The sequence below is a fragment of the Mesoplodon bidens genome, assembly GCF_964165515.1.
Source record: "Mesoplodon bidens genome assembly, chromosome: 15".
Lineage (NCBI taxonomy): Eukaryota > Metazoa > Chordata > Mammalia > Artiodactyla > Ziphiidae > Mesoplodon > Mesoplodon bidens.
In genome coordinates, this window is record NC_138171.1 from 86096966 (window position 1) to 86117025 (window position 20060).

Here is a 20060-nt window from a genome sequence, read left to right on the forward strand (position 1 = left end):
GGGGCAGGTCTCAGACCCCTGATGCGACTTGACCGCCGTCAGCCCTAGGAACAGAAACCGTGCCCGCTTGTGCTTTTTGCTTGTTTGTTTTGGCTCATTCTTCCATCTCTTACGAATGTAGTACACGTTAAGGAGAGGAGAGAGAATGAAATAAGCACGATCTCCGAGTTCATTCGTTTATTCAGCGCATAGGTGTTGAGTGCCTGTCGCGTGTGTACGGACGTCAGTGGCTTGTGACGGGGCTGGAGCTACAGCCCGCGTCCTGCCTGCTCTGCTCTGCCTCTAGTGCACCCCGTCAGCTGAGGGGTGAAGGACTGTGGCGGAGTGGAGGGGACGGTCTCCCGCGCGGGGCCGGGCAGTGTGACCTCCCCGCCCTCGCACACACGGAGCAGGAAGGCGTAGGCCAGCACCCCGGAGGCCGGCCTGGAACCTCCAGCACCTCATGCCAGGGGTGGCCGGGGCAGCTGCCCAAAAGCCTCGCCCGTTCCTGAAAATTCCCCCGTGCCGTGCAGCCTCACGGTACCACCCCACCTCCACTCTCGGCCCTTGTACCATCCGAGCCACGGGGCACCGCCTCCCGCGGGGCGAGCGTGTCTGTACCAGCAGCTGCCTGCGCTGGGCCGGGGGAGCCACGGCCGTGGAGCATCCGTGGGCATCCTGCGCCCTCCGTGGTTCCTGCAGCCACGTGACGAGGGTGGCGTGGGCTCGCCTCAGTTTCTTTCTTTGCTTAGCGCCGGTGACGTGTGTCTCAGGCCTTGTTTGATGTGTGTCCTCTGTCTCCTTTCTTCCCCTCCCCTCTCTTTCAGCTGCAGAGAGCCAAATCCCCCATCAGCCTGAAGCGAACATCAGATTTTCAAGGTTAGTGAGACGCCCGGATCCCTCTCCTGTCTGTCACTCTGACTCTCGGTCCATCTGTTTCTCCCATCGTAGGCATCGATCCTGCAAGGTTAACCCGGGAGGGGTCTCGGGGGCCCTGGGGCCCCGGGGCGGCAGGGTGTCCAGATGGTGATGACTGTTCACTGTCATCGGAGAGGGCGGGAGCCCTGACCACGGAAATGTCACATCTGAGGTCCTCTCCCCATGGGTCCGTCTGGAGCCCTGATACTTGGCCTCCCTCCCAGACTTCTGGCCAGGCAGTCCCCGGCGTGGGAGGCCACCAGTTCACCCCTAAGCCCCGGAGTCTCCGAGACACACTGTCCTCAGAATTCCTCTCACTCATCCTCAGCGCCACTCTGGAGCGACAGCTGGCTAGCGAGGGTTTGCCTGGGTGAACCGGGCACCTACTGTGTGCCAGGTGCTGGCAGGTCCATGTAGACGCTTCCAGAGCCCAGGTACTCGGGCAGGGCCATCGGTGAGGAGGCGGAATGTGGCTCTGGACACCCAAGAGAGTGGTTGGAAGAAGGCTGGAGAAGGATCTGCCAAGAAGGGCACGTGCGGACGGGGTCTAGAAAAGGGAGAATTGAGGCTGCTGGGCACGGCCTCCGGAAGGGCCCCCGGGATGGAGCAGGAAGCAGAGACACGGACGTGCAGCCTGGAAAGCGTGTGATAACAGAAAGCTGTGCTGCCTCCTGGGGTCAGAGCAGGACGGCGCCAGGAACGAGCCCGCAGAGGTTGACGGCCAGGCCCGAGTTCACGGACTTCATCCCTCCGAGGAGAGCAGGGCAGCCAGGGGTCCAGATCTGGGCTGCGCCTGGTGGGGACACCGGGGGAAGGGGAGCCCTAAGGTGGGGGCCGAGCCACTTCCCTGGTGGCGAGACGAGGTGTTTTAGGGACCTTGTACAGAAGGGAGGTGTAAAGGGCCTGGGGCCAGCAGAAGTGGAGAGGGCGTTTGTGCCGAGGAGAGGGAAAGGGGTGCAGCGGAGACGGAGCCTTGCCGGCTGCCTGACGTGGGGCGCTGGGCCAGGGAGGGAACTGTGGTTCGTCCCCTCGAGGGCGCCACGGACCAGGGTGCACGTGTGCAGCTGGCTGTGCACGTATACGCACACTACACGCATGCACACACACCAGCGCGTGGGGCTGTGGATAGGGGAGCTGACCGCTCCCCTGCAGCAAGACGAGGGCCGAAAGGAGTGTGCATAAGCCCCCAGGCAGCCTCGAAGGAGCACAGGGGCGCCCGGGGCTGCGTGGGAGGCAGCACGCCCAGCCCATCGGCCCCGGTCCCCAGTTGGCCTGTTTAGTGGGGACGTTCCGGCCCCAGTACCCGCTGTTCCACACGGAGTGCAAGCCGGGATGCCCACCTTGGCCCTCAAGACAGAGGGCATCGTCCAGCCTTGACGAGGCCGCCCTGGGCCTGTGGGGCGGGGGGGACGTGGTGGTGAAAAAACCCGGCTCTTCCTCAAGCGGAGGGGAGAGGAGGCCGGCCCCAGGGGCGCAGTGCCTCAGGGGCCCCCACTGACCCTTCCCTCCCCGTCCTCCCCCGCCCCTTCCGTCTGCGCCTCCTGCCCGATTCGCCGAGGACAGGGAGGGGACACGAAGAAGACGTCACGGACGCCAGCCCCAGCTCCTCCAGGTCACTGCCCGTCACCACCTCCTTCTCCAAGATGGTGAGCAGGGCCCTCACCGCCGCTCCCCGTTCTGGCTCAGAGCTCGGGCCAGGCCCCCCACCCCCACCTCGCCGCCTCGCGGGCCCAGCCCGCTTGCTTTCCTCGCCCGGGGCTGCAGCCCAGGCCCTGCTCCACGTCCTCTGGCCTCGCGATGTATTTACACCTTCTTGCTGCCTCCTTTCCCAATTTAACACTCGGTGGGCGGAAGAGCCGGGCCTCCGCAGGGCTGCGGCGAGTTGCACAGGCGGCTGACGATCCTGCGGCCGCTTCTCAGCCCCTGGCGACTCCGGCAGCTGGAGGGGGGCAGCCAGCGGGGGCCGGAGCGGCAGAGCAAGGGCGTTCCTCCCTGCAGCCCACCTGGGCCGAGCCTGGCAGGGCCGTCCTGCTGCCACTGCTGCCGCCACCGCCGTGTCACTCCCCCTAGCCAGGCAGCCGGAGGCGTGGGATTGGAAATTCTAAGCCCGAGGGGAAGCCCTGGGAAGCTGGCCAGCTCCGCTCCCAACATCAGGCCCTGGAGGAGAGAGACGTGATAAGGAATGGCTCCTGTCTGAGCCCAGCTCTGGGACGGGAAACCCCAGGCTCTCATTTCAGGCAGCCCTTGCCGGGAGCCAGTGGGCTTCGTCTCAAAGGGCCACCCTCCAGCAGCCGAGCTGTCTGCGTGGGCATCTGCCAGCGCCAAAGGTCTTCCTCTCGTCCAGAGCAGGTGCCCAACGCTGGGCAGCTCTGGGGACGGAGAACTCTGCCTGTGCTGGGCACAAACAAGGACCGCCCCTCGGGTTCCCTCCCGCCTCCCCGCTTCCTGTTCCCGGGGCGAGCAGATGTGCACCAGGCTTGGTGGCTTCGGCCGCCCCAGGCTGAGCACGAGCCTTCTTCGGCCAAGGTCACGCTGAGAACCAGCTTGCGGGCTCACACTGCCTGTGTAGCAGGCAGGGACGCGTCTGAGTTAAATTTAGTCCGTGTGTATATAATATTTATGCCCGCGGAGGCGCAACGTATAAATATCCAGCTCCCCGTAACATATCTGTGTGTGTGTTTGAAGCAGCCCCATCGAAGCCGTTCCAGCATCATGTCAATCACGGCCGAGCCCCCAGGAAACGACTCCATCGTCAGACGCTACAAGGAAGATGCGCCTCATCGGAGGTGGGTGACAGGTGGAAGGAGGGGGCGGGACATTTTCCTGGTGCCTGTTGTGCCGCTCGGAAGTCCTTAAGGGAAGCTTGAAATATAGGCAGGATGGTGCCCATTTTACAGATGAGGAGGCTGAGGCTCAAAGAAGGGACATGGCTTTCCCAGGGCCCCCCAGCTAGCTAGCAAATGATGAAACCAACATCGCTTTGCTCCCTGCTACTGAGAAATCAGGCTTCTCCATCCCATGGTTCCAGAGCTTGGCTTTTTCTGCCAAAGAGTGAGAGACCCTGTGAGTGTCCCCCTCATTCCTCCTCCCTCTCCCCTTTCCTCACCTCTTGGACACCAACAGTGTCCCCATTGTGGAGACCACAGTAGAGATATGCCTGGGCATCCAGATGTTTCCAATCAGCCAGATATTTAGCATCTTACGTTCAGAGCCAGAGGTTGGTGGTGGTTCCCAGAAGGGCCAGACCAAGGAGTGGCCGGTGGGGCTGGATCTCCATCTTGGGTCCTGCCAGCCACCTGGCTCGGGCCTCATTACTGCATCACAGGAACAGCTTAGAACTCTTGGAACACATGCCTCACTCCCGTCCGGTCCTGTCTGAGGGAGGCTCAGCTGTTTGGGCCCGTCACACAATGCAGCCCGTCCGAGTATAAACGCTATCAAACACTCTTCGTCCAGGGAGAGGAATGAGTGGGAAGTAGCAGGTGGGGCTGCCGGGGACTCTGCTCACCAGCTCTTCGTGTCTGTCCTCACACCAGCTAATGTGGCCTCTGCAGGCTCTGGGGCCGCCCTGCCCTCCCGGCAAAGCACCCAGCCTCGTGCAGCCCTCCCGTGGCCCACAGCCCTCCACCCACCTGCTGACCTTCCTCTGCTGCCCATCCTGCCCTCTCAAAACCAAAACCTCTCGGACAGCCGGAACGTTCCGGAAGCTTCGCCCTCCCTTGCCCACCTGCACACACAGTCAGGAGAGCTCTCATGTCCCCCTTATGTCTTGCAGCACAGTTGAAGAAGACAATGACAGCGGTGGCTTCGATGCCTTAGACCTTGACGGTGGGTACCCAGCAGATCTGAGAGGCGTTACGGGTGTGGCAGCCACGTCGGCCCCATCCTGATCCTCCAGCAGGGCCTGCCTGGGGCGAAGCCTTGCACACAGTAGGTCCTCAGGACACGTGTGCAGAGTGGATTCTGAGAGGGCTGTCTGTGCACAAGGAAGACAGGCCTCCGCCCGCTGAGTGGCTTGGGCCGGGAAGTGCCTGAGGAGCCTGTCCTTTGTTCTGCAGACAGTAGGAACCATCCCGATGCTGAATCAGAGTTAGGTCCGGGTTTTTAAGAAAGCATAGCTCTCGTGATTGTAGCCAAGCACTGTGATTCAGTTCCAGTGACTCTCAGCAGCTGTTTTCAGAGATGCTGTTGTTGTCCTCGTTTTGCAGATGAAGAAACAGAGTCTTAGGGAGACTGAGGAGGAGTGTGGGGGAGGAGGGACTGGCAGCAGGGGGACCTCTTAAGAAGCCAGGTATTAATTAAGCTGTTAACCAGCCTCAGCGAGACGAGTGGCAGGCATGGGGCTGGGGCCCTGGGATGGAGATGGGGCGGCAATTAAGGTTGGTTTTCATCCCCTGAAATTGCAGGTGTGGGGCAGGCAGGCACTGGGGAGACTGGAGGGGGTGTGGTAGCCCTGAACCCGCCCCATGGGCAGAGCTGGTATGATGGAAGGGATATTCCCTTGGCCCAGCATGTTGCCACGCAGAGCCAGAAACGAAGGCTCCGTCTCCAGGGAGTAAGCATGCACGCAGCACCCGCCAGCCACCACCCCTTACAGCCGCGAGGCCCAGCACACATTGAGTTCCTGCACCTCACCAGGCCCTGCTACAGCTGCATGGGACACAGAAACCTGTGTCCCTGAGTTCTTGCTGTGGCAGAGACCATGGTGGCATAGTTGAGAACCAGTGGGGAGACCAATGCAGATTTGCAGACCTGAGCTGCTGCTGTTGGTTTTTTTTTTTTTTAATATTTATTTATTTATTTATGTTATCATTTATTTATTTTGGCTGCGCTGGGTCTTAGTTGCGGCATGTGGGATCTTTTAGTTGCGGCACGCAGACTCTTAGTTGCAGCATGTGGGATGTAGTTCCCAGACCAGGGATCAAACCTGGGCCCCCTGCATTGGGAGAGTAGGGTCTTACCCACTGGTCCACCAGGGAAGTCCCCAGACCTGAGCTTCTGACTGGATGGACAGGAGGGAGAAGAACAGGAAGGGTTCCGGCTTCTCGGGAGATGGCTCGGCGCCTTGGGATGGTGGCAGCGTCCTCGGGCCCCGTGGAGCTGGCAGCGTGGAGGCGGGCTCAGAATCCTCCGGGTGTGGCCTGCCAGCCCCTTCGGTTCCAGGGCTCCCACCAGCCTGCCTCCACCCACCCCTCGCCAGCTCAGGCTGCCAGCAGATAAAATGAAAGATTAGTGGCTCTCCTTAATTGGGGACCATCAGAAGCTTTCAAGTGTTAAAGAGAGGTCGGCACCTAATCGAGGCTGGGTCATGGGAAGAACTCCAGTAGTTTGGAAAGGGGAGAGCTGGGAGGAGAGTTCTGGGCAGCTGTCCAAGGCGTTTTGCAGTGTCTGGACAAATTCTCTCTGCAGAGAAGGCTTTGTTATCAGCCCAGAGCAGGGCCTGCAGATCTCCCGTCCCAGCGGCCTGAGCTGTGCAGGGTGGGTGTCTTTCCCTGGGGGGCTTGGGGTTCCGCTGAGTTGGGAGGAGAGGGGGGGCTTCCTTACTCCGTCCAGACGCTGCTCCTGCAGCCCCGCTCTGGACCCATAGAGGCCGGTAGATGGTGGTTAGACCTGACATCCCCAGATGAAAATTTGGACCCCGATTCCAAAGCAGAGCAAGTGCCTGCTAATGGCGGCCCCTTTCCAGATTCCCCCCTGGAGGCGGGGGAATGGCTCTGATGGAGAGGATGCCGGGACTGGACCCTGTACCCCCCCGGGCCTCCGGGACCCGCTGACTGAGGCTGCTCCCTCATCCGGGGCGGGGGGGATTTGCCAGGAGGCAGAAAGGGAGGAGTGGGGGCTGGAGGGCCCGCCCTGACCCCCCTCGGCCACCCCGGGAAGGCCATGGGCCACCCTCCCTCCTCCGTCGGCCACTCGGGGGCCTGAGGGTCCGTTGCTCCTTCGCAGATGACAGTCACGAGCGGTACTCCTTTGGACCCCCCTCCATCCACTCCTCCTCCTCCTCGCACCAGTCTGAGGGCCTGGACGCCTATGACCTGGAGCAGGTCAACCTCATGTTTAGGAAGTTCTCTCTAGAAAGGTACCGAGGTCACGGGAGAGGGGAGGCTGGGGTGAGGGGCCGGGATGAGGTGAAGGGTGCTCACCCCTCGATCCCCTGCAAAGGGGATCGTCCACAGCACCCATATTCTAGAATCAGAGTCTGGGAATCATAGTGTCCCAAAGTCAGAAATCACTACCCCTGACCCCCAATCAGGCCCATGTAGGAAGGGGCTTGCCCAGGGCCACACAGCCCGGTAGAGGCAAGGAACGGGACTCTGATGTCGGACTGGCCCCGGGCCCCGCCAGTGACTCCCCACAGCCCGGTGGGCTGTGCCCACGCGGCCTTCCTGGTGTGCGAGGAGGGGCCGGCGGCCCTTGCACCCGATGCGAGCAGCCAGGGCGTGTGTGACCTCAGTCTCACGGTGGCAGTGTCTCCTGGGGCCCCTGCTTCTGGTCTGTACTATGACAGCAGGAGCCGGTCGCCAGCTCAAGGTGGCTCTGCTGTGACTCCCGGGGACGCTGCAGCCCAGGCCCCGCTCTCTGGGTGTCCCGGCCGGGAGTCCTAGCTACAGCTGCCTAACCCCCGTCTTATCTCCCGACCCAGACCCTTCCGGCCGTCTGTCACGTCCGTGGGGCACGTGCGGGGCCCCGGGCCCTCGGTACAGCACACCACGCTGAGTGGCGACAGCCTCATCTCCCAGCTCACGCTGCTCGGGGGCAATGCGCGCGGGAGCTTCGTCCACTCCGTCAAGCCGGGCTCCCTGGCAGAGAAGGCCGGCCTCCGCGAGGGCCACCAGCTGCTGCTGGTGAGGGGCTGGGGGCTGGGGGAGGCAGCGGCTCTGATTCCTCTGCTCATCTGCTGCTCGCAGCGCAGGGACCCCCCACCCCCAAGCCTGCATTAAGCTGCGGATTCCCGGCCAGGAGGAGGGGTTGCCAGGGGGCGGGCCTGTCAGCTCTCCCCTCTGGAAGCCCCTCCCAGGGCCCTTCTCTCCACCACTCTTTGCTCGTGTTTCTAGAGCCTGTGCACATGCACACGCGCTCCGGGCGGTGGGCAGGAGGCATGTGAACCCCATTTAAGTGCGATGCTTTCTTCCTCAGCAGCGCTGAGCTGGTCTTTGTTGAGCAGCGGTGCTTTTGTTCCCTGGCGGGGCAGCCTCACCCCCGCAGCTCCGCTCGCCTCGCCGTGGAGCCCAAGCGGGACAATGTGTCTTTGATATCTAGCTAGAAGGCTGCATCAAAGGCGAGAAGCAGAGCGTCCCCTTGGAGACGTGCACGAAGGAGGAGGCGCACTGGACCATCCAGAGGTGCAGTGGTCCCGTCACACTGCACTACAAGGTCAACCAGGAAGGTGAAGACCCCAGACGGGGCGGGAGGTCCCTCCCCTTGCTCACCTGCTCATCAGGAGGATAAGCAGCCCCGGCCCGTCAGGAGGACCGAGGGGGCAGGTGTGGGGCGGGAAGGGCGGACGCGGTGACCCACGTGGGCACACACCTGCCCTGGCACGCCTCGGGCCTCCGCCCCGCTCACGGTGGAGGCGGCTCGTCCAGCCACAAGCAGACTGCCTGGCCAGCTCCCCCCTCTGTCTGCGAGGCTGAGGTTTGTTTTCTCTCTCGGGCTTCCCGGCCCTGACGTAGGCAGTGACTCTGGGGTGACCGCCCCTGCACCCGCAGGCCCACTGAGCCACACCGCGGCCAGGCCATCTGCTGCAGGACAGCCGGGCCTCACCCCCCTCTCATCTGGCCCCCCGGCAGCTTTTTCACGGTGTCTCTTTCTCGGCCCAGACTCCTCGGCAGCGTCTTCCTTGTCCCAAACTCTGAGTTCTCGTTCTCACCTCTGGGTTTTTTCTTGCATGATTATCTCTGCAGCTGGAACTTATTTTTAACCACCAGGGGCTCATGAATGTTTCAACAGAGCATAAATAGCCACGCTCTCTCTAGCCGTTCCCCACTGCCGCCTGCCTGCCCGTGCTCCTTCCCGGCAGTGCCCGGTCAGTGCGGAAGACAATAATGATGCTCTGTCCCCAGACCCAGGGCCCAGCCTTCTCCTCCTGCAGGCGGGCTCCTCCCCTCTGCCAGGCTGGCATCCCAGCCCAGCAGTAAGTCTCCGGGCGCTGCCCTGCCCACCAGCCCCAGTGCCATAGAACCCAGTATGAGCAGCGCCCCCTGGCTTTGTGTCGCAGCAGCCCCGCGTCTGGAATTCAGTGGGAGGAGGGTTCCCTCCGGCAGGATCCTGTTGGTAGGGCCTGTCCTCCCGGGTGGTGGAGTACTCCGATGGTGATCGGTGTTGACTCCGCCCAGGTGGGTGGGAAGGGCCTAACCGGGAATCCCCGTCTCTCCATGAAAGGTGATCCGACGGGCCTGCTGGCGCAAGTCTCCCTGGCCTGTGAGGTGTGGCCTGTGAGAAATAGCATTGGAGGAACTGTTCCTGGGCCTGGCGATTAGGACTGTTTTAGCTTCCACTGTGTTATGGCTGTCTGCATGTGGGGCTGATTTCAGGATTTATATTATGGATTGATGTCTTGGACGTTTGCATTTGTTGTATTCGTAATTTTATACCCTGCTTCCTTCCAAAAGGAGTCAAAATTTCACACTAAAGGGCAATGGTGTTAACTAAGGTTAAAACATGTGCCGTGGTCCTACCACTTTGGAAGACCATGTGGCAGTATCTACTAAAGCTGAATGTATACACAGTCAGTGACCTAGTAATTCCACTTCTGTGAATACATCCAAGAGAAATGAGTACATACGTCCACGAAGGTGTAAGAGTGTTCATAGCAGAGGTATTATCCATAGTAGCCGAAAACTGGAAACGGGATAAATGTGCACACCAGAGAAGGGATAAATCAGCACCACGTGGAATACTCTACAGCAACGAAAAAGAGCACACCGGACTTTGCAGTGGTTGGGACTTCTCCTTCCAATATGGTGGGGTGTGGATTCGATCCCTGGTTAGGGAGCTGGGATCCCACATGCCTTGTGGCCAAGGAGCCAAAACATGAAACAGGCAATATTCAATGGGGACTTTGAAAACGGTCCACATCAAAAAAAAAAAAAAGAACACACGATGCTACGTTGCAGCATCGCGGTTGGATCTCAGAGGAGTGACGTTGTGCAGTGAATGCCAGACACGTTCTGGCAGAAGAGCACGTACCGTCTGCTTTCACTTACATGAAGCGAAGCAGAGCCTACCTGTGCTGCTGGCAGTCAGCACAGAGGGAACCCCTGCAGGGTTCTGACATGGGCATGAGGGAGCGTTCTGAGTGGTGGTCACCCAGGTCTAGACATCTGTGAAAATCCGTCGTGCGGAGTGCTGACGGTTGATGGGGCTTACTGCATGTAAGTTACCTAGCAATTAAAGACAAAAATGATAAAACACAAGCACTGTGTATCGGTAGGGAGGGACATGGAGATCGCAGCAGAGGTCCTAGATTTGCTGCAACTTGGCACAAAATTTTGCTCTGAGCTTCTTGGCAGCCAAGACAAAGAGAGAAAGCCATCAGTAACTCAGCTGCTCACTCACCGGGGAGGACAGATGTTTCCCTAGCCACGCCCCCGTGATGAGAGGACCGTATCACGGGGGTGTCATCTGCGGGGAGCCCAGCAGTGGGAGGCCCTTCACCGATGGCCTTTTTTTTTTTTTTTTTTTTTTGTGGTACGCGGGCCTCTCACTGTTGTGGCCTCTCCCGTTGCGGAGCACAGGCTCTGAACGCACAGGCTCAGCGGCCATGGCTCACGGGCCCAGCCGCTCCGCAGCATGTGGGATCCTCCTGGACCGGGGCACGAACCCGTGTCCCCCGCATCGGCAGGCGGACTCTCAACCACTGCGCCGCCAGGGGAGCCCCACCGATGGCTTTTGCGTCTTCTTCTTCCACAGGGTACCGGAAGCTGCTGAAGGACATGGAGGAGGGCCTGATCACGTCGGGGGACTCCTTCTACATCCGGCTCAACCTGAACATCTCCAGCCAGCTGGACGCCTGCTCCATGTCCCTGAAGTGCGACGACGTCGTGCACATCCGCGACACCATGTACCAGGACAAGCACGAGTGGCTGTGTGCGCGGGTTGACCCCTTCACGGACCACGACCTGGACGTGGGCACCATCCCCAGCTACAGCCGGTGAGGCCGAGGGGGCCGTGGAGCTCAGCAGCGGGGCTCACAGAGGGGAGCATTTGCCTGCCAACCAGTGACTGCCCCCCATTCCCTCCTCCTCTTTGAAGCCCCCCAGGAATATTGCTCTCTTAAATCCCGTTGCTTCACTAAATCCCAGAGCGCCGTCTTTCCATCATTACTGGACAGCTTAGAGCCTGAGTTCATGCTCCCTGTGTTCGACAGTCATCTTTTCCACAGCCCATCTCCCCAGCATCGTTCTGTAATTGTATAGCAGTAGCCGCCAAGGGCTGAGCATCAGTCTACCCCTGGTTAGATGCCCCGGGCATCTGTAAAGCATCCACAGACTCTGACTCTGCTGCCCAGGCCAGCCCTGCAAGGCCAGCCTCAGTAGACCCGATTTACAGATGAGGAAACTGAGGCCCAGAGAAGTTAAGCAACTTTGCCCCAGTACCAAGATGAGTCAGTGCCAGAGGCAGGATTCAAGCCCAGATGCTCAGTGCCCAGTCCTCCCTGGTGTACCTCTGGGGCTCAGAGCTCACACGCTGTGTAGAGCCCCCTGCCCGGGCCAGGCCCCCACCGGCTTCCCCAGGCTCGGCCCTGGGGTCTTTCCAGCCCCTGAGGCTCCGCCCTCCCCTCTCGCCTCCCCAGAGCCCAGCAGCTCCTCCTGGTCAAGCTGCAGCGCCTGATGCACCGGGGCAGCCGGGAGGAGGTGGACACGGCCCACCACACCCTGAGGGCCCTCCGGGTAGGTCACCCAGCACCCCGCCGGCTTCACACCACCTCCCGGGCCCTTTTTGGAGGGGATCCCGAGTGGGAGCCATCCATCTCCGTGGGATGGTGGATTGCAGGGAACCGGGCTCCTTAGGGCCGCCCCCTCCAGAGGGAGCCCCACCTCTGCACCCTCCCCAGCTGTGGTGCACGCTCCCCTCGGCCCGCTCTGGTCATTGTTGGAACAAGTCCCGAGGCCCCTCCCACCCCCTGAGCTTGCTCCCCTGTCAGGAGTGCTTTGATCCACAACGGGTGTTCTCCCCCCGTGAGCATGGAGCGGGGCTGGGAGCCGTCTCCCGTACTCAGCGGCATCAGTATGCCAGCGGGTCTGACTGGTTGATAAACTGATTTCAGAACACCCTGCAGCCCGAAGAACCACTTCCCACTGCGGACCCCCGGGTCAGCCCCCGCCTCTCACGAGCGAGTTTCCTTTTCGGCCAGCTCCTTCAGGTAAAGCTCTCGGAGCGCCTGCTGATCTTCAGCCACATTTTGCCGCAGCCCTGCCCTCTCCCTACCGAGAAGAGGAGGCTGTATCAGAACAGCAGTGCTCTATGTTTGTCCCCCACTTCACAGCACCTTATATCTTCCATCCCATTTTATTCTCACAGTGACGGGTTGGTAGACAGTCTGCACCTGTTGGAAGCAAACCTCGCTTTCATAAAAGATTTGAGCAAACTTAGGGCTAAAAGAAACTTAAACATCTTAGCTGCTCAAATATTAATGGAAAAGTGAGGAGAGGAAAACAAACGTTCAAGATATCCAGGTCCTCAGATTGAGCATTAAATTTATCTCTGAGCATCCTAGCAGCCAGGAAAGAAAGGGAAACCCAGCAGAGTCTTTATATCTTACCTGGTGCCAAAACGTTTTAGCTCTTTGGGACCAGGAAATATTTTTCCCTTGTACTTGATTCTAAGAGGTTTCTTTTCTCTTTTTTTGGCATGGATCATTATACGAGGAACATTGAACAGCCTCATGGGTGATGTGTTCAGAAGTGATTTCACATAAACGCAGAAGCATTCCATGCAGCCTTTTTCTCTATCACCAGTTCACAAAAGCTGAGAGTACTATTAAGATGTAGCCCCGCAAGGATGTTCCTGTGTTGGCTCTGTGCTAATTAGGCCCCAGCAGAGCTAGTGTGTCACTCCACTGCTCCATCCTAATGTTGGAACATAGGAAACCCAAAGAAATGGTTCACGGTGTGACCCTAAAACCCAGGCAGAGGCAAACAGGTAGCAGAAAGACACGGAGGTGGAAGGGAACCCTGGTGAAGTCCGAGGCACCCCTCAAGGCAGGACCACGTGAGACCACACTTTTTTGTGCCCACACGTCATGCATGAGTCCAAAACCCTGAGTTTTGGGGTGACTTGCTCGAAGGCTGGTTAACAACAGAGCAGGGCTGACATCCCAGCTCCCTGGACTTTCCTCCCTGCAGAGGGAGGGCGTGGAGAGTCTCAAAGTAGCCCAGGGAGTATGGTGTCCACGGCTGGGCATCCCTTTCCGCCCTCCAGGACTCAACTCTGAATGGTAGAAGGGTGCAGGCACTCCCCCGGAAGACTCGGGGATGCTGAGGCAGGGGGTGAAGTCACCTGCACCCCCCACCAGGTGGGCCGTTTGGGGGCAGCCAGGGGTCTTCCACAGCCAGAGCGCTCCAGGCCTCACAGAGCTCGTGGATCCCCTAGATGTGGGTGGGATTGCAGGGGGCTCCACTGAGGGCCTGCTTGGGACCAGCCCTCTGGCAGGTTACGCCCAGCCGGGGAAGAGAGTGTGAGCATTTGTTCGCTTACTTGCCTACTGACGGAGTCCCAGACAGCTAAAGAACTTGGCGCCACCTGCTAGGTGTCCCCTGTGTTGAGAGGGGTCGTGACTGACCCAGGCGCCCGGGGCAGAGCCCAGATCTGAACAGAGGTCTCCCGAGCCCGGGTTACGCCTTCCTCCACCCCCTCTCCTCTGTCCGCAGTTCGTCAGCAGGTCCGAGAACAAGTACAAGCGGATGAACAGCCACGAGCGCGTGCGCATCGTCGCGGGGAGCCCGCGCGGGAGCCTGGCCCGGTCCTCACTGGACGCCACGAAGCTCCTGACCGAGAAGCAGGAAGGTGTGGCGCCGACCACCCAGCCCCTTCCCGCCCCATGCGCGCCCGGCGGCCTCAGGGGTCTGGGCGGGCCGCGGGGGCCCCCGAGAGTGGGGCTGGGACGTCTGCTCCCTCCAAAGCAAGGGTACCGTCTGGGAAGGAGCTGCCCAGCCCTGGCCAGGAGGACCGACAGCCGCCCAGGCGCATCCTGCCAAGTTCCCCCGACCGATGCCCGCCGTACTTGGTTTGAGCCCAGACGCCCGTGTTATTTGGAGCTGTTTGCTGTGGAGCGTTTACTTATTGATTCTCTTCCTGCTGAGCACCAACCGCCATTTATCGTGAAGCCAGTGAGGGGCCTCCCGGTGTGCGGTCCCCTATGGAAGGCCCTGCCAGCGGCGAGCAAGCCTTCCCAGGGCCACGCCAGCCCCAACACTGATGGTGACGAGGACCAGGGGCGCCTCTCCACTGCAGCCTCCGCCCAGGCCCTCCCCGGACAGCTTAGCACCTGGGGTGTGTTACGCGCTTCTTGCAGGCGCCTCCTGGCCTGTGAGCAGGGCCGTCTCCCTGGCCCAGCACTGTTGGCCCAGCTCCCAAAACAGAGCCCGGTCCACAGGTCACTCCATAAACTTGCTTGGATAGCGGAAGGGCGTCCTGGGCCGCCGGCTTGCGTCGATTTGCGCAGCGATTTTTGAGAACTAGCCCCCGGTGTCCCACCCCCACTCCCAAATGGTTTTCAAGGCTCCGTGGAGCCAAGAGGGCACCTGGGCTGCCCCTGCCCCAGGCAGTACCAGCCCTTCCCTGTCCCCTCGCAGAGTTGGACCCCGAGAGTGAGCTCGGCAAGAACCTCAGCCTGGTCCCCTACAGCCTGGTGCGCGCCTTCTACTGCGAGCGCCGCCGGCCCGTCCTGTTCACGCCCACCATGCTGGCCAAGGCGCTGGTCCAGAAGCTGCTCAACTCCGGGGGCGCGATGGAGTTCACCATGTGCAAGCCAGGTGAGCCCCCCGCTGCAGGCTGCTCTCCCCCCTCCCCCGCCTGCTGCATCAGGGGCTCAGGAGACGACGGGAGGGCGTGGCTGGCTGGCTGCCGTGGGGACTGTAAGGTGGGACCCTGACCTTGCCCTCCATTGAGAAGCCTCGGGGTCTAGTGGAGGAGACGAGATTTACTTCCACGTGGCCAGAAAGGGATCAGACACGCAGCTCTGTCGAGCCCAGGAAGCAGGGCGGAGCCTGGACGGGACAGTCGGCCCGAGACCACCTGTGCTGCCCTCAGGACCGGCCCCTCTCCCCGCAGATGTTGTCACGAGAGACGAGTTCCTCAGAAAGCAGAAGACGGAGACCATCATCTACTCCCGAGAGAAGAACCCCAACTCCTTTGAATGTGTCGTTCCCGCCCACATCGAGGCTGTGGCGGCCAAGGTGAGGCCGGCTGGAGGCTGACAGGGCTTGTGAGCCACGTGCACCGTGGAGAGGGCGATGCTCTCACCGCCCCGCGGGGGAGCCTTCTTCCTCTCCCTCTACCACGCGCTGACATCTCCAAGCCCTGTCCTGCGGCTCTGATGTGCATTTATATTTGGAACCTCCTCTGTTTCTGATGGCTTCCGGGTGCTGGTCCTCTGGTCCGCGTTGTTCAGGGATGTGTGTGCGCCTGGCTGTGATAACAGGGGCCAGAGATAGCGGGCAAGCAGGCGACAGGCACCGTGTTCGCCAAATGGGGGCAGTGGACCATCAGAAGGGTTCTTGGCAGTGACGCAGAAAAGGCGTCTGCACGCAGTTTGGAGTCTTCTGGAGCCAAGCTTTGAGACCCTGGCTGGCCCTGAGCGTGGAGTTCTTCCTCGCTCCAGGGCTGGATGAAGGCAGGGCTCTCGGCCCACGAGGATGGTCACGGCCCCGGAGTCTGGGACGGTGACCTGGGGGACGGCAGGAGCAGGAGTCCAGCCGGAGATTCCGAACTTGCCGCCCAGCCGATGGTCACTCCCGCACCCTCCCGCGTCGTCACACGGATCGAAGCACGGTCAGAGCTGTCAGCCAGCCTTGAAGAGTTTGTTGGGTTTAAAGCTTAGGGAATTGTGACAGCCGGAGCCGATGGACAGTGAGTGGGCAGGGCTGGAGCTGAGAACATTCTGGCTGCGAAGGGGTTCCCATCCAAGAATGCGTGCTGTTAGAAACCCAGCAGTGGCTCTGCTGGCGAGACAGAGGAGCGGTGACCGGGGGCGCAGGGGCCTGGGGCTGGCCACCTCTGCCTCTGGACCTGGGTGCTGGTTCCACTGGCACGTTCACTTTGTGAAAGTCCACTGAGCTGCAGGCTTAGGAGCACGTGCACTTTTCTATATTCAAGTTCTGTTTCAGTGCAGAGGCTTAAGTGGCACCTTCAGCAAAACAGGGATTGTCCTTCTTCAGAAACGACGCGCTCTCAGGCCCCAGGGAGTCGTGCTGGAGAGCCCTTATGTCCTCCCGGGGCCATCCAGCCGCCTCACCTTCCCTGTGTTTTCCACCCACCCCGTCCTAGTACCAAGAGCGCCTCTGCAGGCAGAATAGAGGAGCAGGTGTTCTCCACACTGACCTGGGTTTTTATTAAGACTCACGCACACTGCCTGATTCACCCCGGGCTGGCTGCCGGGCTCTGCCAGCACCCATCCCTGTGCAGGGGGAGCCAGGCGTCCGGACCGGGGGCCTTGTCTCTCAGAGGTTGGGTTCTGCCTGGCTCGTTCTCTGGTTCAGCGGGGGGCACGCGGGGCTGTCTCACCCCCGGCTCTGTCCCGTGGAGCCAGACCCTGCCCGGTGGACCCGCCCCAGGCCACCCACACAGGCCGAGGAGGCAATGGGCCCCCGCCGACCACCGGCCACTGTGTCTGCAGAACAAGCACTGCCTGCTGGAGGCCGGGATCAGCTGCACCAGGGACCTGATCAAGTCCCGCATCTACCCCATCGTGCTCTTCGTCCGGGTGTCGGAGAAGAACATCAAGAAGTTCAGGTAGGGCTCCGAGACCTCCCCGCAGGGGCCCTAAAGCACCCCTCCTCTCCCCCGACCTCACCAAGCCTCTGGGGTTCCCGCCAAGAACAGCTGGCTGGGTTGGGCCCACCCCCTCCCCCGAGCATCCCTTGAGTGAATCCTTGTCGAAGGTCAGTCCCCAGTCCAGGGGGACATGGCCCTGACCCCTCCAGCAATGGAAACAGTAACACACGCACACACACACACACACGTAAAACACGTCCAGGAGGATGGGTGCCGGGAGGGATGGGGGTGCCCTGGGACCCAGGTGGTCCGGGAAGCCAGCATTGGAGCAGGACCCACCACAGCGAGGCCAGGCCGGGCAGGTGCAGAGGGCACAGCTGGCGCCCAGACCCCCAGGCGGGGATGCCCAGAGGAGGCCAGTGTGCTGGGCAGAGCGGTGAGAGGTGACTGGGCCGAAGGGGGTCCAGGCCACACCGGGCCGTGTCGGCCACGGAAGGATGTGACATCTCCTTCTGAGTGAGATGGGAGCTACTGACGGTTTTGAGGAGTGACTTAATCTACTAAGGGATGTAAAGGCCCCGCTGGCTGCTGCGTTGAGACCAAGCATCGTGACAACCCACACGAGGGGTAGTGATGCTGGGACCACATCCTGTCTGGCGGGCGATGAGGAAAGGTCTGATTCTGGGTCCGTGTTCAAGGTCGGGCCTGTGTGATTGTTGAAGGGTTAGCGGTAAGATTTGATAGGAAGAGGAAATCAGGGTGATGCTGAGGTGGGGAAGGGCGTGGCCTGCCTGTCACGTGGCACCATCTCTGATCCCCACCCTTCCTTGCAACACAACTGCAGCTGACACTGAGAGAGGTCAGGCCACTCCATTCTCTCTGCAAATATTTACCGAGCGCCTATTAAGTGCCAGGCCTGGGACCCCATGAGTGAGCAAGAGTGCAGAGTCCCCACCGCACCACCTCCCACACGTTAGGACGGCCGCTGTCCAAAAAGCAGGAACTCACACCTGTGGGCCCAGATGGGGAGAAATTGTAGCCCTTGCCCACGGCTGGTTGGGAACGTAAAAGGGTGCAGCTGCCGCGGAAAACAGTAAAGAGTTTCCTCAAAACTTAAAGTAGAACTACCACGTGATCCAGAAATCACACTTCTCAGTCTATACTCAAAAGAATTCAAAGCAGGGTCTTCAACAGGTATTTGCACACCCATGTTCACAGTGGCATTATTCACAGTAGCCGAAAGGCAGAAGCAGCCCAAGTGTCCACTGACAGATAAATGGATAAACAAAATGCGGTCCATCCCTACGAGAGAATATGATTCTGCCTTAAAAAGGAAGGAAACTGACACATGGTGAAACATGGCTGGGCCTTGAGGACATGCTGCTCAGTGAAACAAGCCAGACACAGAAGGACAGACACTGCATTTCCACTTCTACGAGGTCCCTGGGGGGGTCAGATGCACAGAGACAGAAAGTAGAGGGGTGGGTGCCAGGGCTTGAGAGGGAGGGGGAAGTGATTGTTTAATGGGTAGAGTTTCAGTTTTGCAAGACGAGAAAGTTACGGAGATGGATGCAGTTCGCTGCGAATAACTAAACACTGCTGAAATGTACACTTACAAGTGGTCAAGGTGGGAAATTTTATTTTACGTGTACTTTACCACAATTAAAAAGACTTTCTTTTTAAAGTCCCCACCTCTTAGGATTCCCTAATGAACAGAATAAAAGGGGACAGTGCGTAAGGTGCTAAGTGGTAGACGCGATGGAGAAACAAAGCGGGGAAGGCAGCGTCCGTAGGGTGGCCAGGGGTGTGGGCGGCAGCACGGGGTGGTCCCACAGCACGGGTCCGCCCAGCCAAGCCACGCCCCTGTGCGTCTCCCTCGCCCTCCGCCTGCCCGCAGGAAGATGCTGGCCCGGCCGGAGACTGAGGAGGAGTTCCTGCGCCTGTGCCGGCTGAAGGAGAAGGAGCTGGAGGCCCTGCCGTGCCTCTACGCCAGCGTGGAGGCGGACATGTGGGGCAGCGTGGAGGAGCTGCTCCGCGTCATAAAAGACAAGATCGGGGACGAGCAGCGCAAGACCGTCTGGGTGGACGAGGACCAGCTGTGAGGCGGGGGCACCGCTGAGTCCCAAGGGGACTCGGGAGGGGGGTCCGGATCCCGCGGGGCCACGCCGAGGGGCGAGGGGCGTCCTGCTGCCTAGACGGCCTGGGAGCTCCGTCCTCCCGTTGAGGGAGACCCTCCAGGGAGCCCCCCCGGGGGCAGATGGTGGTCGGGAGGGAGCAGGGAGCGGTCCGCTCCACCCCGGGGCTGACCTGCTGAGTCGGCCAGCCCTGCAGGCGTGAGTCAGGAGACAGGACCCCACGAAGGACACAGAGCCAGGTCGGAGGCCAGCGGCCCCTGGAAGCCAGAACAGCAGTTGAATGTCACGCGTGGAATAGGTGTGCTGCCCGTAGGGAGGGGACCTGAAAGCCAGGCATCCCCCAGCCCTCGGGACACAGGATATGCACATTTCCAGGCAGAAGGGGAGGTGTGCCCTGCTGTTATTTTTTCCTGCATTAAAATTTCTCCAATTCCTTGTTTTCAACCAATTGTTTAATAGTTTGCAGAGGCTTTCGGCTCTTGCACCGTTCCTCACCTACAAACCACCCCCAGCGAGCTCAGTTCAGGCCCCATGTCATATGCAGGGTGAAGGTAGGGTGGCCGTGCATCCCAGTTTTCCCAGGACAGGCCTGATTTACAGCTGGGTTTGGGACTGATCACCAACAGCACCCCCTCTGACTAAGATGCGTCCTGATTTGGACGATAAATTGTATCGTCACCCTGGGAAGGGCCCCCCCTTTCATAGGCTGCCGGGAAGGTCTCGCTGTCTACACCCCTGCGTCCCCTGGCTGCAGCCGCAGGCTAGGCCCTCCTGACTCAGCTCCCCTGCACGTGTGCTCCAGCTCTCTGTGCGGGGAGCATCCTACGTGATGCAGCCTTGCTCTATCTTTCAGTTCAGGAAGCAGCACGTGGGCTAAGGCCCTCCGGTGGGCTTACTGCCCACGGCCCAGGAGCCACACTCCTTCCACAGCAGACAGCAAAGGCTTTATGGGCTCTAGAACCATTCTTCTTCTTGACCCTCTCAATGCAAACTTCCTGAGTACAAACCCAACAGGCACAGCCAAACCAGGCCAGCTCCAGCCAGGCACCATGGCGAGTGAGTATTCATTCAGCAGCTGGTAGGTAGCAGGCT

General features: G+C 60.4%; 1 protein-coding gene across 6 annotated transcripts in view; it reads left to right on the forward strand.

Annotated features, from left to right (window-relative positions):
• Nucleotides 1–19406, forward strand: part of CARD11 (caspase recruitment domain family member 11) — a 108759-nt gene extending 89353 nt beyond the window's left edge. For 4 of the 6 annotated variants that reach the window (XM_081256680.1, XM_081256678.1, XM_081256677.1 and 1 more), the window contains 15 exons: nucleotides 807–858; nucleotides 2461–2543; nucleotides 3583–3683; nucleotides 4673–4725; nucleotides 6844–6976; nucleotides 7541–7742; nucleotides 8158–8284; nucleotides 10810–11050; nucleotides 11693–11789; nucleotides 12167–12262; nucleotides 13770–13905; nucleotides 14694–14873; nucleotides 15172–15296; nucleotides 16736–16851; nucleotides 18731–19406. In XM_081256680.1, the coding sequence (XP_081112806.1) occupies nucleotides 807–858; nucleotides 2461–2543; nucleotides 3583–3683; nucleotides 4673–4725; nucleotides 6844–6976; nucleotides 7541–7742; nucleotides 8158–8284; nucleotides 10810–11050; nucleotides 11693–11789; nucleotides 12167–12262; nucleotides 13770–13905; nucleotides 14694–14873; nucleotides 15172–15296; nucleotides 16736–16851; nucleotides 18731–18935 (1947 nt within the window). In that variant the 3' untranslated portion in view covers nucleotides 18936–19406. The remainder of the gene's footprint in view (nucleotides 1–806; nucleotides 859–2460; nucleotides 2544–3582; nucleotides 3684–4672; nucleotides 4726–6843; nucleotides 6977–7540; nucleotides 7743–8157; nucleotides 8285–10809; nucleotides 11051–11692; nucleotides 11790–12166; nucleotides 12263–13769; nucleotides 13906–14693; nucleotides 14874–15171; nucleotides 15297–16735; nucleotides 16852–18730) is intronic. The other 2 variants (XM_081256679.1, XM_081256682.1) reach the window with 2 other exon arrangements.
• Nucleotides 19407–20060: the final 654 nt, after the last annotated feature.